The following is a 19,512-nucleotide window of genomic DNA, read 5'->3' as shown; positions in this document are numbered from 1 at the left end:
GCTGGGGATGGGTGGGTGAATTTTCACCCATACTAGTAGTTAGTAGTGTAATATTTTCTGGGTACTTAATTTTATAATATTTATAGATTTAGTGGATTAGATAGTCATATTATAAGAAAGAACTGTCTGATTTTGAAACACGTAGGATTTTGGAAGATTTGTTTAAATTAAAATGATGAAAACGTGGATGAGGGAGAATGGCAACATTTTGTGATTTTGATGACTACCATGTGGAAGAAAGCCATGCAAAATTGTATTTGTAACTATCTATGGTACTTAGATTATGATATTTCTTGCGTAAGATTAAACTTTTTCTGAAAGCTTCTGATTATTAAGTGTCAAGAGGGTAAATGTATTTAACGTAAATGCACCAGTGTTCGACCGCTTAGTGACGAAAATCACTGTTTGTTTTACGTTTGACATTTAAATTACCTCACTTAAAACTAAAATTCTATCATAGAAATCAAACCTTCTTTTAACATTTCAAAGAATTTATTTATTTCGCTGCAATTTTATGGAAGCTGAATTTTATTTAGACCTGACTCATTTTCACTCGATATGTGCTGGTCATTGTTAATGCGAACTACGTAGTTTCATTTAGTATTCGATACGGGTGTCGAACTTTGGAGCATTCATAATATGTGTGTCCCAATGTTCGACATAGGGTTATTACATTTGTTAGTCAATGTATTCGGTTTTATACTCTCAAAAACATTAACGCATATACATGCACATTATCTTGAAGTAATGGCGTAAACAAGAAAACCGAAAGAGAAAGAATTAACTGTCAAATTAGTAAAAATTGACATGGAAACTAAGAAAACAAGTCAAGATTTGTGCTACCAACAATGTTGTCTAGATAACAGACGACACTCTGCTTCTTCAACCTGCGATTGTTAACAAGACAGAAGTAGGGAGTTGTAAAGTGTTGCTAAATATTTTCTTGTGTTACTAGGCTTTCACATTGTCTTATTTCTTGATTTTTAACAATGACGTGTCGATTACTGCTACATGGTCGAACACTGGCGCATTTATTTACCTTTCATAAACCGAAATTATTTTTTCCATCTACTTTTAACAAAAAGGTTAAAATGTTTAAAACTGTACACTTATGTTACAAAAATATATTTTGACGATATAATATAAATAATTTTATCATGAGGAGAAACGTATATTGTAAAAATGCTTCTCGCATACCTACCATTATTTACAGAAGTTTTACAGTTTATTTACGCTGACAAAGTACAAATGAGAATGGTGTGTGTGTGTAAAAATTCACCAATTCTAATAATAGTAGACAGGGAAAACATTCTAGCGTTTAAGGATTAATTTCGATTTTAAAATTTGAGTTATTCATTTTACCGCACGTTGTTGTTAACAATTAGGTAGATGAATTACCAAAGCAATAATTGTTGGAGATCCTCCTGTGCTGAACGCTGATGGTGGATAGTGCATGACGCTTCCATAATCATAAGGTAGCCCGAAAGTCGTCAAGTCTTCAGGATTAAAGCTTTTGAAATTCACCTTGGCCTCTGAAAGAAAAATTGACATTTGATCATAATGAATCGCATTTAGATTGAAACAATTTGATTAACCCTACGTCGGGCGCAACTGATCAAAATGATACAACATGGTGAAATTTTGATGTCACTTCTCGCTGCGTCACTGGCTCCGCACCACTCCTCTAGTACCTTCCTCCCTCTACACCCACTCCACGTCAGTCGAGTGGAAAACTTTGTACAAGGCGTTAGTCAGTGTCCGTAGCTCTTTGCATCAAAATGATACAGTGCGCCCGATTGTGTTATGGCTTGTCTTCTTTAAGTTATTAGTGTCAAATTTTGTTTGTGTTTGTTGAACGGTTTGTTCTGCGTGTTTTTTTTTGTTTTTTTTTTTGTATGTTTTGTCTGTATAACATGGCAAGCTCCAGTAGACTTTTTGACTTTAATAACTCCAGTGATTTGAACACAGTGCGTGAATTACTGTTAGACGATAATGAAGAAGAAAATCACTTTGAATTTGAAGATTTGGGTGGTGAATCTGATGTAGATGACCAGGATGAAGTAGAAGAATGCTATGAAAATTCCGGTACGGAACAAAGTGATGAAGAATGAGTAGTTCAGGAAGTATTAGACCCTCATTCTAGTTTGTACATTCTTGGAAAAGACGGAGTTACAAGGTGGCAGTTGGTTCCTCGTGTAGGTAATCAGCGTGTTCCGGCTCAAAACCTTCTGCCACGCTTGCCAGGTGTAATTGGAGCCGCTAGGCAATGTAAGACTGAGCGAGAGTGTTGGGAAATATTTTTCAAACAAGATATGCTTGAAAGGATTACCAATCACACAAATGAATATATACTCATTTTGCCGTCAGCGTGATGCACTTGAAACAGATATCCCAAAAATGTGTGCTTTTATAGGCCTCTTGTATCTAGCTGGCACACACCACGGAAATCGCCAGAGCTTAGAAGACCTCTGGAGTACAGAAGGTAATGGAATTGAAAAGTTCCGGTTAGTCATGAGTATCTAGCGTTTTAAGTTTTTATTGAAATGTGCAAGTTTTGATGACAGAGCAACGAGGGACGAAAGGAAGACAACAGATAACCTGGCTGCTGTTCGTGATTTGTTTTCTAGTTTTGTTGAGAACTGCAAGCACAACTATTCTGTTGGAAATTGTATCACAATCGATGAGAAACTAGAAGCATTCAGGGGCCGATGTAGATTCAGGCAGTATATTCCCTCTCCCCAGCCAAGTATGGACTCAAGTTTTATGCCATGACCAACGCCAAAACGTTCTATTTCCACAACTTGGAAATTTACGCGGGTAAACAACCGGAAGGCCCTTACCAACTGAGTAATAAACCCAAAGATGTTGTTTTGAGACTGGCTACACCAATATTCAAAACAAGGCGGAACATAACTGCCGATAACTGGTTTACAGATGTTGGGTTGATAGAGGAGTTGAAACGTCATAGATTATCGTATGTTAGATCAATAAAAAAGAAAAAAGAAAAAAAAGCTATTCCAATAGAACTGCTGAATATCAAAGATCGACCGCGTTCAAGCATCTATTTTGTGTTCGGGGAATCATCAACACTTGTATCATATGTCCCCCCAAAAAGTAAAAGGCAAAATGTACTCGTAATCTCAAGCCAACATCATGATGATGAAATTGATGAAGAAAGTGGAGAAGCAAGTCTGGCGTGGATGTCACTGACAAACTCTGCGCGTCTTACAATGTAGCGAGAAATATTCGTCGTTGGCCAATGGTCATTTTCTTTGCAATGCTCAATATAGCTGGCATCAATGCTTAGGTCGTATACTTGGGGAATGGCAATTAAATAAAGAAGAAACGACTGTTTCTTCGAAATCTAAGCCACGGGTTAGTACTTCCACACCTACAACACTGTGGGAATGCCTTCATCCCTGCAAAATGCTTTGAAAAGGTACCGACCTCAAAATATAGTGATTTTGAGTTGATGTTTTAAGTCCACTTTATGCACATTAAGGCTAATCGGGACTGGACCTACAGTTTGAAGTGGAATCCGAACCACTATGTGCCTCCACCGGGTATCGAACCCGGGACCCCTTGATTACAAGGCGACGACGCTACCACTGCGCCATCGGGGAGGCCCTCAAAATATAGTGGATGCTAATGTAGTTTTAGGAGATGAGACCCTGGATAAGAGAGTTAGATGTGCCGTTTGCAAGGACGCAAGAAGAAGCAAACTGACAAGAAAACTTTGCAAAGCTTGTAAGTCTCCAGTGTGCCCACAACACACAGTTACTGTATGTGTTAAGTGTTATCAAAGATGCAGCTACCTAATGACAGATCTAGTGATGAAGACGACTGAAAAGATATAAAACGATTAGATGTACATGTAACATGTAACATGTTACAAATATTTTTTTTTTAGTCCAAGTTTGTACATTATGTTTTTCTCATGCTAATTTTTATAAGAAGAGTTTGTATTTTGTAGTAATTAAACTAAGGATTATGTAGTAGTTCACTGTATTTTATTATAACTGTATTTGTATACTTCCTTCTATTTATGAGTTGTAGAAAATATTTTGAATTTTCTGTTTTGTTCTAATAACAAATTTTTAAAATAAAAAAAACTTCACCCATCTCCCCCCTCATACAAATACTAACCCCCCAAAATAAAAAACAAACAAATAATGAAACATTATGAAACAAAAAGAATCAAAACACTCGAAAAGTGTCAAATTGATACATTGCGCCCGATAGTGTAATATTAATTACTGTTAATTATGTAAACATTTTTTATTTGATTTTTTCAATATTTCGGAAGTAAGTAATTGAACGAAAGAACTAGTCCTTACATCCTAAATTAATAGTTTTGTTGATCAATATTTAAATAATATTCATACAAACACAAATAGAAAAAGCTTAAAATCAAAAGTATAAAATTGATACATTGCGCCACTTATGATACATTTCAATATTGCGCCCCGACGTAGGGTTAAGCAATTGTTCATCTGTTGAATTCCATTTGTTTTACAAACATATATCAGTAGGCTAACACGAAATGTGAAAAAGAACACATAATGTATCTCGCAACAATATTTTATTTTTCAAACATGCTTGTATGCCTTGTTTTTTAATTCAAAGAACAACAAAATTGAGCATTTACGTGCAGTGAAACTGGTAAAAAGCCTTGAAGAATGGGGTAAAAATAAATAATGTAAAATGTAAAGTTCCCCGTGCATACGTGTCATGAAGGCACATTTAAGGGATGTGGGCGTAGGGTCCCACACATTCTCGATCTCGGTCATTTTGGAGATGATGTGGTCAGCACCACGTTCAGACTGCCTTTACCCCCAGGTTTGCCCCTACGTACCCACTGATTAGAGACTGGGTGAGCCCTGGAGGCAATTTATGCACGGAGAAGGTTAAAAAATTTCCGATCTTAGCATAAACCCACCCCAGGAATGGAATCCTGGTCTCCCGCGTGGCAGTTAGACGTTCTACCGACTAGACCACCGCTGTTCTTACGAATTTACGTAAAAATATGGAAAAGTAAAATTTACATGGCCAACAAATACGAATCAATTAAGTATTATACTACGTACTACAAACAGAAAGCAAAATCACCACTCCAAGAAGATACAATATGTTAAGTTATCCGTTTTTATTAAAAGGTTGTTTCAAAAATAATTACTATAATTCGTGCTGCAATGTCAAACAATGATATTTTCAAAATTTATGACAGTATGTCTCCAACATTCATCTGTTAGGGAATGTCTGTAGGCAAAGAAAGATCTCTAATTTTATACAAAATTTCATATCTGGAGCATTATATATGCTTTCTTTATTTCGGCTGTTACATGTGTTTAAAATAAGTAGTCGCTTACTTCTAACAAATAATCAGGATTGTTAAAGGTCGAGGAACCCATACATTCTATTGCGTTGCATAACAGGCCCGGAACCTTTCTTCTCACAAAATTTAAATTCGGTACAAGTTGAGTATTGTATCATTGAAGAAAGGTTCACGGACCGTATTTAAATTCATCCGGAAAAGAGGTTCCTCTTCAGTATTTAAATTCATGAGATAAAAAGGTTCCTGGACCGTATTTAAAATGATTCGAAAAAAAACGTTCCTATATCGTATTTAAATTCATCCGGAGAAAGTTCCTGTACCGTATATAAATTCATCCGGAAATAGGTCTCTAGACCGGATTTAATTTCATCCGGGAAAGAGGTTCCTGGACCGTATTTAAAATCATCCTTCATTCGAAATGAAAGTTCCTGGACAGTATTTAAATTCATCCGGGAAAAGGGTTCCTGGACGGTATTTAAATTTATCTGGAAAAAGGTTCCTGGACGGATTTAATTTCATCCGAAAGAAAAGTATCTGGATGGTATTTAAATTCAGACGGGAAAGACGTTCCTTAACGTATTTCATTCGGAAAAAAAGGTTCATGGACCGTATTTAAATTCATTCGAAAAAAAGATTCCTGGGCGGTATTTAAATTCATCCGGGAAAAAGATTCCTGGGCCGTATTTAAAATCATCCTTGGAAAACGTTCGTGGAACGCATTTATCTCATCCGGAAAAATGTTCGTGGATCGTATTTAAATTCATTCGGAGAAAAGGTTTATAAACCGTATTTACATTCATCCGGGAAAAAGGTTACAGGACCGTATTCAAATTCATCCGGGAAAAAGGTTCCAGCACGGTATTTCAATTTATTCGGAAAGAGGTTCCTGGACCGTATTTAAATTCAGCCGCGAAGAAGGTTACTGGACAGAATTTAAATTCATCCAGAAAAATGGATCCTAGACAATATTTAAATTCATCCGGAAAAAAGGTTTGTGGTCTTGACACTCTTCAATTTTGACGAAACTTCTACAGGTTGTTTGTATGTATCCCATATGGAGACCTGCAAAATTTCAGGTTCATAAGTTGTTTGGTTGGGGCCACAGGGCTGCTTCAGTCATGGTCACTTTGTTACAACTTCATTTTTGGGTAACAAGTTGAGAAATGTAACGTTGTTATATTACGTATTTAATGTTCCGCCATTCGGCGCTTAATTGAAAGAAGCGATTAACCTGATGCAATCAACTGATATCTGCAATTTGTAAATTAAAATTTATTTTCTGCGAAGCAAGATAAAAGAGAGAAATGTACGTATAATAGCTCAACTTTTAAAATGTATAATGATTAATGAACGTATGCATAAAAAATTCAAATGAATGTAACTTTATTATGACATGAAAATTATGTAATCAACGGGGAGTGGAGAGTAAAACCTCGGGTTTAAAAGAGTAAGATTTTCGTTAGTAAGGGCCAACACAGACCGAACCTCAAGCGACAGTTGCAGGGGTAACAGAAGCCCAATCACCGCAGTACGCCACTTCCACAACTCTAAAGCAGATGGAAATCAAGGAAACGGTACTTCACCATGAAACCTCAAGAAAACATTCATTCATTCATAGTAAGGGATAGTAAGTCTTGCACTTCCTGTGTGTAATAGGAAGGAGACTACCTGTGCGGAACAGGTATTAGGGACCGCATTTCCTATGTGTAATAGGAAGGAGACCGCCTATGTGGAACAGGTAATAGGGACCGCACTTCCTGTGTATAATAAAAGGAGACTACCTGTGTGAAACAGGTAATAGGGACCGCACTTCCTGTGTGGAACAGGTAATAGGACCGCACTTCCTGTGTGTAATAGGAAGGAGACATCTGTGTGGAACAGGTATTAGGGACCGCATTTCCTATGTATAATAGGAAGGAGACCGCCTATGTAGAACAGGTAATAGGGACCGCACTTCCTGTGTGGAACAGGTAATAGGACCGCACTTTCTGTGTGTAATAGGAAGGAGACATCTGTGTGGAACAGGTATTAGGGACCGCATTTCCTATGTATAATAGGAAGGAGACCGCCTATGTAGAACAGGTAATAGGGACCGCACTTCCTGTGTGGAACAGGTAATAGGACCGCACTTTCTGTGTGTAATAGGAAGGAGACATCTGTGTGGAACAGGTATTAGGGACCGCATTTCCTATGTATAATAGGAAGGAGACCGCCTATGTAGAACAGGTAATAGGGACCGCACTTCCTGTGTGGAACAGGTAATAGGACCGCACTTTCTGTGTGTAATAGGAAGGAGACATCTGTGTGGAACAGGTATTAGGGACCGCATTTCCTATGTATAATAGGAAGGAGACCGCCTATGTGGAACAGGTAATAGGGACCGCACTTCCTGTGTGGAACAGGTAATAGGACCGCACTTCCTGTGTGTAAAGGAAGGAGACTACCTAGGTGGAACAGGTATTAGGGACCGCACTTCCTGTGTGTAATAGGAACGAGACCGACTGTGTGGAACAGGTAATAGGGGCCGCTGTGTGTAATACGTAGGAAGAAGACGTCTGTGTGAAACAGGTATTATCTTTGCACTTCCCGTGTGTAAGAGGAAGAAGACTACCTGTGTGGAACAGGTATTAAGGACCGCACTTTCTGTGTGTAATAGGAAGGAGACGTCTGTGTGGAACAGGTATTAGCTTTACACTTCCTGTGTGTAATAGAAAGGAGACTACCTGTGTGGACCAGGTATTAGATAGACTTCCCAAATTATTCAAAATATCGGTCATTACCTCTTGAACTTCGTACCAAAATATGAGGTTTACTTCTCCCCTAACACAAGTTACTGTAATAACCTTTTCCAATAAACAGTAAACTCATACATCTGTGCCCGTGTTTCCATGATACTGAGATGGCTTCAGTGTAGGCCTGAAAGAGTAAAGGGCAACAACTGTGTAGAGAAACGTAACAACTTTTTTCAATGCCGAAACAAATACGAATGTTGTGATGAATTCTCTCCAAATTTTAGCAAGCTCTAATTACTGAATAAATTGCTTTGAGAGGCTGGAGTTCCTCCAGTCAATGGGTATGTAGTAAAGTTGCTAAAATGGTATCATGTTTGCTCAAACATTTATATTGACCATCCTTACCTCCTCCCCTTAAAATTTAATTGAAAAATTTGAAACCATTCTCTGAAGCTCATATCGAGAGAACATCTAAGTTGTCCAGAAACCTTGTAACCTTGTGTTTCATTTTGGCATCTAGCCGCCATATTGGATTCAAAATGATGGAATTGATATTTTTATATCTTTTGTTTCTCGGCTATTTATCAACAGATTTCAATTTCTTTTTAATATGTTAATACTGCAAATAAGATCTTCAATTGTTGTTATTATCATTTTTTTGCTAAAATCGGCATTCCTGATAGATTTGAAAAAATTAGAATAATATAGAAAATTTATAGTAATATGACCAATGTTATGCTTTATGTGAGAATTTCATATCTAATTCGGGATTATTTGGTTTCTTTGATCAGGTAAACCTTATTTGTCTGACGAAGGAGGCCATGTATAGTGCAGGGTGCCCACAAAGTAGCGCGTTCTACTTCCGGATGTCGGCCGTTTCGGTGCTAACGATGACGAAATGGTCTGCTTTCAGATTGTACTTAACAAATGAAAATGTGGCATATACGGTATTCTAGGGCCGCCCAAACTACAGCCCGTAGGACCATACAATAAAAATCAATAGTAGACCGGATAAGCCGTTAAAACATCTATTTTTATACATATGGATAATTTCTAAATTTCGTACAATAAGATGCATGGTAAACTAGAATTAATTTTTCTTACCTCCGTGGCGGAGTGGTTAGCACAGAGCTTATGATGCCAGGGGTCATAGGTTCGAATCCCAGCCTAAGCATGGGTGTTCTTGTGAGTGTCCATTCATTAATATCATCATATCATCACTCATGTTCGCGATTAGCCAAAAGTGGCACAAAACCGAAGTAAAATAAACCAAATAAATCAATCATTGAATAGAAGTAAGAACGTGTGGATGACGTAACGTAAATCTTTGGTTCCGGATCGCATGTGCTACATCCCAGAGAGTTTGCAGACTAAGTAATCAGGATCATTAATCGTTACGCAAGACTTGCACGAAATCCTCTAATAACCATTAATGGGCCATCGTCATTGCTTGCATGTTCGTGTGTTGGCCATCCAACATGTTTTCAGCAACAAACGAGCAACAAATAGCGAACAATTGACGACAAAAAATGACAATGGTTGTAACAATGGCAGTGACTAATCCACAAAAGCTTGTTTTCAATTAAGGTTATATCCGTGATTGTGCAACGGCGGTGATTGGACAAAAGACATGCACTGTCTTCAGAGCTCTCCTTCAACCGTGCATCACGTACTGCAAACACCTATTTCTGAAATGCTATTCCAAGTCACGATGGACATTAAAAAATGTGTGAAGCACATCAAGATCTGAGTCGTTGAAACTATTTGATGAGAAATAATAGGTCGTTAATAAAGGTTTGGTTCTAACTTATCGGGCGTAGAGCAGAGAAAATTCTTTGAATGTATCAACGGAACCTGGTTTATTTTCAGAAGTTGATACCAATTGGATTTCAAATTGATACACATGTTTTCAGTAAGTGTCATATTATTGAGTTGGATTTAGCATGGGCTCGTACCTACTGTGCAAATTAACGGCGGGGATGCCGGGATTTCCCCCCACGAAGTATGTTATCCCAGACAATGGGGAAAATATTGTTATTCCTGGCAGGGATGATATTATACATCCCACTCAAAGAAAATTGAATTGAAAGCATGCATACAGTATATCTATCATCAACTATGCATAAAACACATCTGGAAAATACAGTGGCGGCGATTGGGTTCTAAAACTGGGAGGCAAACTGGGCGGTGATCAATGGCAATTTACTCTCCGTTGATAGTACATAAAGTTTAGCATAGTGCGGAAACAAGTAGCAAAATATGGGGGCAACCTCCTCCACGCACTCCCCACTAATCGCCTCCACTGCTATCAATTATGGTCCAGTCATCAATGATTTCCTGCCGAATAGTATGCAGTCTTGTAGATTAAAGAAGGACACCATTCTTCAAACTAACCAACCTCACCGAGCCCAGACAACAGCAGGCTGTTTTCCACTTAAGTTTTCATGGCATATAGTGCTCATATTTTACAAGTATTAAAGTGTTCACGAGAAACTTGTAGGTGGGTTAGATGGACGTTAATTCTGAACTTGGCAATATACATTTGGTCAAGTTTTCGTTGTTATTAGCCTAGAAGACCTCGGATTTGTAAGTTCTAAAAAGTGTACTTTTAGGTTCCTCAAATATGCTCTAAAAATCCTAAAAAAGGTTCTAATAATCCTAAAATAGGTTCTAAAAATCCTTAAGTAGGTTGCAAAGAAACTAAAGTTGGTACACAATTCCTTAAAATGACTTATTAGATACAATCGTTAAAAACAAAATTCCACAAGAACCGTAATATCGAAATGTTAATTATATTATTTTTACAAATGCAGATTTGTGTTCACTATTGCATTTGGGCATTGAAGTGAATAGTGTGGACTTTACTCTAGATTAATTACTTTTGTTCAGAATTTGCCAAAATTTTGTTAACCCTAACATACCCGAGGTCAGGTCAGGTCAGGTCCCCAAACCTGTTTCTTCTTTTTTTTTTCAATTTTTCAGCTGTGAAAAGTTTTATTAAAAAATATGAAATAAATGACATTGTTCCCTCCGGTGTTCTAAATATTCCGCATTAGTTTTGTTCATAAAAAAACATAAATGTAATGTAAATAGAAGGCAAAATGCACTTGGAGGGCGTATCTTTAAAGGCGTGTTATTGGAGCAGTCATGCTAGTGATAGTGTACAATTTGTTGGTAATTATGGTATTTTTTGTACTTATTATAAGAGTTTTTTTATATTCATCTTTTTATAAATCCTAATTTCTTATACGCTTGGTTAATCAGCTATTCATTGATTTCAAAAAAGCATATGATTCGGTCAAAAGAGATAAATTATATAATATATTAGTAGAGTTTGGAATACCTAAGAAGCTTGTTAGTATGATAAAAATATGCACCAGTGAAACAGAAATTAAAATTCGTGTGGGTATTAATATGTCTGACAAATTTACAATTCATGATTGGTTAAAACAAGGAGATGCATTATCTCCATTGCTCTTTAATTTTGCCTTAGAATATGCTGTTAGGAAGGTAAACGAAACTAAAGAAGGACTAAAATTAAATGGCGTGACTCAGTTGTTAGCATATGCAGATGATGTAGACTTACTGGGGGATGATGTGAATACAATTAAGAATAATGCTAAAATATTTTTCAAAACTGCTAAAGAGATAGGTTTGGAAGTTAACAAAGAGAAAACTAAATATATGCTTACAGGTTGAAACCAAGTGTTAGGTAATAATCAAAATCTAATCATTGATAACAACTCGTTTGAAACAGTTTCCAAATTCAAATACTTAGGAGTAATATTAACAAATGAAAATTATATTAAAGAGGAAATAAAAAGTAGGCTTAATTCAGGAAATGCATGTTACTTCTCTCTTCATAAACTTTTGTTTTCTCGTTTAATATCTAAGAAACTAAAAGTTAAAATATACAAAACCGTAATTTTGCCTGTAGTATTATATGGGTGTGAAACTTGGTCCCTTACATTGAAAGAGGAACATAAATTGAGAGTATTTGAAAATAGGATCCTTAGGAAAATCTTTGGACCTAAAAGGGATGAGGAGACAGGTGAGTGGAGAAGGTTACATAATTTAGAACTACATAATTTGTATTCATGTCCAGATATTATTCAAATAATTAAATCAAGAAGACTTAGGTGGGCAGGCCATGTGGCACGAATGGGAGAGGAAAGAGGAGTTTACAGGATTCTTGTTGGGAAACCTGATGGTAAGAGACCAGTAGGAAGGCCAAGACGAAGATGGAGGGACAACGTCGAGATGGACCTGAGGGAAATCGGTAGGGATGGAAAAGAGTATATAGAACTTGCTCAAGATAGGGACAGATGGAAGGCCTGTGTTGCTGCAGCCATGAACCTTCGGGTTTAAGAAGGCTAGAGAGTTAGTTAGTTAGTTAGTTAGCTTGGTTAACGATATGATGGATATGCTCTTTAAAACATAGATTTGCGTCATATGTGACACCAAGATCCGTGAATTTAGTGACCCTAGTTATTTGTTTTCCTCCCATCTGATACTGGAAGTTTCTTATTGTTTGAGCGTTTGTTATAGACATTGCCTGAAATTTATCAAAATTAAGAGAAAGTATATTATTTTCGTTCCATTGTAGTAATCTATTTACATCTACCTGCAAGTCAAGGCTGTCTTCGTCAGAGCACATTGTTCACATTCTCGTAATTAATAAACAACTGCCCATCTATAAACAAAGAAGCATTAATATAAAATTATTATGGTTTTTGTGAGTATTAGCGAATGGTAAAATATTGGTGTGACATTCATGCAATAATTGTTATAAATTTTTATTAATAATAGTACTTTTTTGTAACCATTATAATTAATAAATAACTAAACCTCTATGAACAAGAAAGCAAGAAGCAATTCAATAATAAAATGGTTTCTCCAATTTTAGTGATTAAAGAATGTGGGCCTGTGTAAGTTTGTCGTACGACATGGGTAAGCTGTGGTTAATATAGCATTTCTTTAAAAAATAAGAAATGAACCACTTACTTTCATCAACGTTCTCCCACATAATTCTCACATAATGATCTCTATCTGTTCTTGCTTGTTCATGATATGTTCCTAATACGTGCAAAATTTCATGGATAATATATCCAATTTTTCCAAAACACTCTTTGCTGTAGTTCACTCGATTTCTGCCCATGACTTTTCCCAGCTGAGCGAAGCATCCGTTCTTATCCCCGTCAATGGTGATGAAAGACTCGTGGTAAGGCTCCCTCGGTACAAACTGTACACAGGTTCTTTCTTCAATTAGTCGAATTGCTTGAAGAATTTTCTGGGCTTGGTCTGGCTCTGAAACAAGAAAATACAATTTCAAAATTCTTGGTGAAGCGTAGTGGCACAAATCTTTGACGTAATTAATATTTATACAACGTGTCCAGACATTATTCACCTCATAAATGTTGTCCATAAAAAAAATGCATGCAAGTGAAGTGTAGGTCTTTAGTATTACCATCAAGAACATCTCAAAAGAGATATTCCATGTGGGCACTTGGCAACACTCGGTACCATTATTAATTGCGAAAAAAAAATTAAGATGGCGACGGTGCAGGAAAAGGCAATGTGCGTGTATTGTGGTTGTTGGAAATGAAATCTCCTGACGCCCGTAAATTTCTTGAAGTGAGGTTAAGTGGAGGACATCGTCTGCAGCAAGAATGTTATGGACTCTGTGGAATTGAAGCCCAGGTCCGAGAAGGCTGTGACATCAATCACCGTGGATATGATCCGCAACACGTGGAGTGAATTCATCAATAGACATGATGTTGTGAAAGCCACTCAGGGAGCCTATGCAGAGGTTTATTAACAATGAAAAGTATGTTCACTAAAATTCTTGGAGTCAATGAATGTAATGCCATGTCCGCTGCTTGCGAGAAATTGGATCTGTTATCGGATGAGTAATTTATGGACACCCTGTATCTTCTCAACACATATTCACTTAATTTGAACAATAAAAAACTAGGTACTTAAATAGATATGTAAATAATAATAGGTCCATAAAGACTTAATATTTAACATAAATGGAATCTTAGTTATGCAAGAGTTGTATCATATAGTTCATAATAAGCATAGAGACAATATGCAAACTATATTTAAATCTAATGAATGTTCCGTGGTAGTGATAAGTTATCGACTTTCATTGGAGATTTAATTATGTTTAAATAAAACATACTGTATAATTTTCTAAATAAGTACAAAAATATTTCAAAACAAGTTTTTATATGGATGGATATTATAATTGTTTGGAAAAACGTCAGTAACCGGATTTATATAACTAATGATTTTGTAATTTCGTCCTTTGGGAACTATTGCAGATGTTGGAATAGCTATCTGACATATACTATATGCAATTGGCATTTAGTGAGTTTCCCAAGAACTAACCAATATTAAATAAGATCGTTTAAAAATGTTAGTAGTCTAAATTAACGTTCAGGGTCGTCCAAATGGAGACATCCGAATAAAAGTTGAATGACATACAGTTCTGCAAAACTAACACTGCAGGTTTATAATGGGGGGGGGGGTAAATGTTGTAGGGCCATCTTGAATTCAACATCATACTTAAAAATGGGAAAGGGGTGATATGATATATCAAATCCGGCTAAAATTTCACGAGAAATGCAGTGGTGAAAGTTATTTCGGCATATCTTTAATCAGTAAAAAGTTATGAATCAATTATTGTACCAAATTACTCCTTTTCGAGGTGTCAGAAAAAAGCATTAAAATGGCTCTAATCGAGATCATACTGACGTCTAGGGAAAGAAGTTCGCATGCCATTGCACATAATGCACAGAAGGGTTGCATTTTGTGACTGGTTCTTTCCAACAGTTTCAGTGCCATGCTTCCACTGGAATCAAAAGTCCTTCACAATGACGAGGCTATTATTTATGTTCATAAGGAAGTTAATAAACAGAATATTCGATGCTTTTAATCTCATATCCCACTTTGGACAGACATTTTCTAATAACGTTTCCATAGCTTTGTGCGCTCCGCCTTATTGAAACAAAAACTGAACATAAAGTACCTTCTTCGGTAAGCAAAGTTGATAAAACTTATTTATTTAAGAAATTCATGTATCCCTCAGCAATTAAGGAACTGTTGATGAAAAATGAAATGGACAACCAATCGCATTCCTCACACCACACAGCGCCATTAACTTACAAACACTAACCATTTGGCTGTGATCTCTCGAAAATTGATTATCAAATTAAAAGCATCGAATATTCTGTTTATTATCTTACTTATGAACATAAAAATTAGCCTCGTCACTGTGAAGGACTTTTCATTCCTGTGGAAGCATCGTACTGTAATTGTTGGAAACAACCAGTAACAAAATGCAACCCTTCTGGAATATCCGTGATTAAAATCATGTGCAATGGCAAGCGAACTTCTCTCCTTAGTCGTCAGGATGATCTCGATTAGAAACATTTTAATGCTTTTTTATTGCACCTCCAAAAGGAGTAATTTGGTTTAAAAAAATCATTCATAACTTTATACTAGTTAAAGATACGTCGAATTAACCTTCACCACTGCATTTCTCGTGAAATTCTAGCCTGATTTGATATATCATATCACCCCTTTCCCATTTAAAAGTTTCAAGTTGAATTCAAGATGGTGGCCGTCATCGTTCTCTGCTCTATAACATTTGTTCCCACCTCTAATACAAACTTGCAGTGTTAGTTTTGCGGAATTGTATGTCATTCAACTTTTATTCAGGTGTCTCCATCCTTTTGGATCACCCTGTAAAATAAAAAATTCTGGTAGGATGATCTTATGCTGCACTGACATTAAGGAAAACAGCTTTTTCCATCTTACGTTAAATTTGCTATGTATTAAATACCCACAATTGATTGTTATTGATTGATTTCATTACTACTGAACGTCACTCAATATTTTCTCCACAAAGAAGAATCAACTCTTTTCCCCTTCTCTCCCTCCATACTTAACCTTTTTTCACACACAGACCCTGTTTCAGACATGCATAAAAAAAACAAATTTTGGGTTAGGCCTGACGCTGCCAAAACTGGGGTTACGGACGGTACTTGGTGGACAAGGCTTAGAATTAGGAAGCCATAGTGCAGGACCAAAAAGGGCAGGAAGTGGGCTTGGGCAAAGCCCACGCCCCCTAATTGTCGCCACTGGTCTGTGTAAGCATTAATATATAACTAAATACACAAAAGTACTATTTATTTCTCCCCTTCCCCGTCCCTCTTGAAATGAAAAATCGAACAGGAAGCATGACGAAATCGACGTTCCTACTCTCATCACCAACATAATTCATGATTTTTCTGACTTTTGTTTACCTATCGTGGTATTTGTTTCTTGTTGTTTTACCTTACATATGATTCTCGGATAGAGTGAATGAAGAATACAAAATGAATTAGAGAATTGCTATTCCATTACTCGTTCACGAAATATGTAATCTGCGATATAATATGAAGGGCCAGGGGGAAAAACGATGAATGTCGATTTTTCGCCCATTTTGAGATCGCAGCTCCATATGATAGCTCAGAAGCTGTACTATAAGAATGAGAACGGCCTTGGTTGGGAAACGGTGAGAAGTGCCTGAAAAACTCATTATTATTTTGGCATATATTAACGTACTTATGAGAAGAAATACTTTGTTTTTCATTTCCTGGCAAATCGTCTCGAATGAACATTCATCGTTTTTCCCCCTGGCCCTTCATATGAAACTGCTTATATTGCAAACGTAGAATGTCTTCATATTATTCTATTTAATTTTAGATATATCCATTATGACGCCGGCAACCATAAAATTACGCCTAACGCTGTAGGCAACCTATCAATGCCTTGTGTAAGTTGGGGTGCCTAGTATAACATGTCATCCTGACATATGGTGTATATACGACTTTTTGTGAACGCTGTACCACGTGTAATGAAATGAAACGTGGATATGCGATAAAAACTATATTTAGTTGAGCGAAAACGAAGAATCGTACACATGGAAATGTTGCAAGAACGATATGGAAAGGAAAGAAAAAAGAGTAGAGATATGTTTCAGAAGTTATCGTTTAAAATGACTGGATGAAAACAACAGAAGAATGGGGGAGAAGATGGAATGGAAATACGATGAGAATAATAGAAAAATGGAAGACAGATATAATAATGGACCACAAGAATAGATGAGCAATGGAAGATGAGAGAAGATGTTGGAAGAAGCGAGATGTAAAAGTAAGAACGTATATTTACCATTACCAATACATGTGAAGAACATCGAGAAGCATTAGCAAAGTTAGATAGAACGTTGGTAATCAAGAACAATAGAATTGATATTGAGGTGTAGAGACTGGGAGAAGAAATTCTTCATCATAGAAGAATCTTCAGGGTGAACTCGAATTTTTGGGCAAGAAAACGCTTAGACATGACAGGAATAAATGAAGCAAACACAGTCAGGATTACAGGAAATAAGTCTCAAATAAATGTAACCGACCTCCGTGTTGGTGTGGTTAACACATTGAGTTCCGGGTTAGAATACCGGCCTGGTATTCTTTGTGAATGTTCCTTCGTAAATCCTCACACATCCTCATCGGCACGATTATCCAAAAGGAGCAGGAAACGATGCTAAATAACAAAAATCAAATCAAATAAATGAATCCACAGCAAGAATAGATTGATTGATTGATTGATTTGGTGTTTCAAGTACACTTTATGCACAGTAAGGCTAATCGGGACTGGACCTACAGTTTAAAGTGAGATTCGAACCACTATGTGCCTCCATGGGGTTCGAACTCGGAACCCCTTGATTACAAGGCAACGACGCCACCACTACCCCATCGGGGAGGCCCTGCAAGAATAGAGAAGATGAAAGGAGAAATAAATATAAAGTTGGGAGAAAATTAAAGTGATACAGAGAAGAAGATTGAGGGGTGAAGATAAATTTCCATCTCAGAAGAAGAGGGGATGAGCTACATGTTAAGACCAAGATAACTGATGAAAGATATAGCGAGGACTCGGTGTAAGAAGAGGAGCAGAAATATGAGAAAAATAGGAAAATTAAAATCAAAGGAATAATGATGTGATAAAACAATGGAAAAGAATGTAATAGTGATATGCAAGGAATATTCGGGCAGCGAGAACTATTACTTTAGGATACCTAGATCTCAAGACCTGACCTAAAAGGGATGAGGAGACAGTTGAGTGAAAAAGGTTACATAATTTAGAACTGCATAATTTGTATTCATGTCCAGATATTATTAGAATAAACAAATCGAGAAAACTTAGATGGGCAACCATGTGGCACAAATGGGAGAGGAAAGAAGAGTTTACAGGATTCTTCTTGGGAAATCTGATGGTAAGAGACCTGTAGGAAGGACAGGACGACAATGAAGGGCCATGTTGAGATTGACCTGAAGGAAATCGGTAAGGATTGAAAAGATTTGATTGATCTTGCCAGGAGAGGTAAATATGGAAGGCTCGTGTTGCTGCTGCCAAAAAAAACTTCGGGTTTGACAAGACTAGAGAGTTACTTAGTTAGACCTCAAGAACTACAGCATCTGCCTAGATTCAATGGTATCATATGAGGTAAATGCCGAAAATATATCTTGAGGGAATAACAACCCACGTTAGGATTATGAGAATTACGAAAGAATGATCCCGGGAGTTCTTGAAATATGCTTGGAACTATCTGCAAAAGGATGGTATAAATTGAACCAGTTCAAGTACACGAATTATAGTAGGAAGTATTTTGAATTACTACTACAGTAAAGACATTAAAGAGAGAATAGTGAAAGCCCTCGAGAGCAGATATATCTGTGGGTTGAAGGTAGAGAGTCTCCAAGAGCTTATATGGGAAACCTTATAAGTTTCAACAATGCAAAAGATGGCTGATATGAAGTGGAACCGGTGAAGTAAACTGTCCATACATTGCCATTCAGAATGCAGAGGGTCATAGCAGCTGTTAAAATCAGGAAGTTAGATGATCGCACAGAGAAAATGTTAATAAACGATTCATTGAGGAACCCCAACATCATGAGATAAAGACAGAAGTGAAACAGATGGGAAACGGTATGGAAAACGAAGCGAAATTTAAGTGGCAAGAATTTGATACAAGAAGAAGAGAGATTATGACTCAATAAATATAGATAGAGGAAATTTTGGAGGAGAAAAAGGCGGATACGAGATGAACTTCAATTCCAATTATAAAGAAAGAAGAGACGGTAATGGATACAAGGATCTTGAAGAAATTAAAGAAGTCGTGATAATTTTATGAGATATAATTGGGAATGAAATAATACGGAGACGTAGAGAGAATGCAGAAGAGGCTATCAAACGATGAAGTAGAAACGAGAGAGGGGCACTTGAAGAAGAGAGATACATGAATCAATAGAATTAAGTAGGAATTACTTTAGGGATTGCATAATACTTCCGGAAATACACTGTATTGTGCAAAGAGAATGTCCTAGAGACATGGAACAG

At 36.8% G+C, this 19,512-nt stretch overlaps 1 protein-coding gene across 1 annotated transcript in view; it reads right to left on the bottom strand.

Annotated features, from left to right (window-relative positions):
* The window catches only part of LOC145989861 (zinc metalloproteinase nas-13-like), a 432,531-nt gene that overhangs the window by 3,007 nt on the left and 410,012 nt on the right, over window positions 1-19,512 (bottom strand). Inside the window, exons 4-5 of the mRNA XM_083125321.1 lie at window positions 13,072-13,374; window positions 1,399-1,532 (exon numbers count right to left, since the gene is read on the bottom strand). Of these exons, the coding sequence (XP_082981447.1) occupies window positions 1,399-1,532; window positions 13,072-13,374 (437 nt within the window). The remainder of the gene's footprint in view (window positions 1-1,398; window positions 1,533-13,071; window positions 13,375-19,512) is intronic.

The sequence above is a fragment of the Lepisma saccharinum genome, chromosome 7 (genome assembly GCF_977018435.1).
Source record: "Lepisma saccharinum chromosome 7, izLepSacc3.1, whole genome shotgun sequence".
NCBI classification, from domain to species: domain Eukaryota; kingdom Metazoa; phylum Arthropoda; class Insecta; order Zygentoma; family Lepismatidae; genus Lepisma; species Lepisma saccharinum.
Note: the sequence above shows the minus strand (reverse complement) of the source record. Positions and strands in the feature narration are given on the sequence as shown.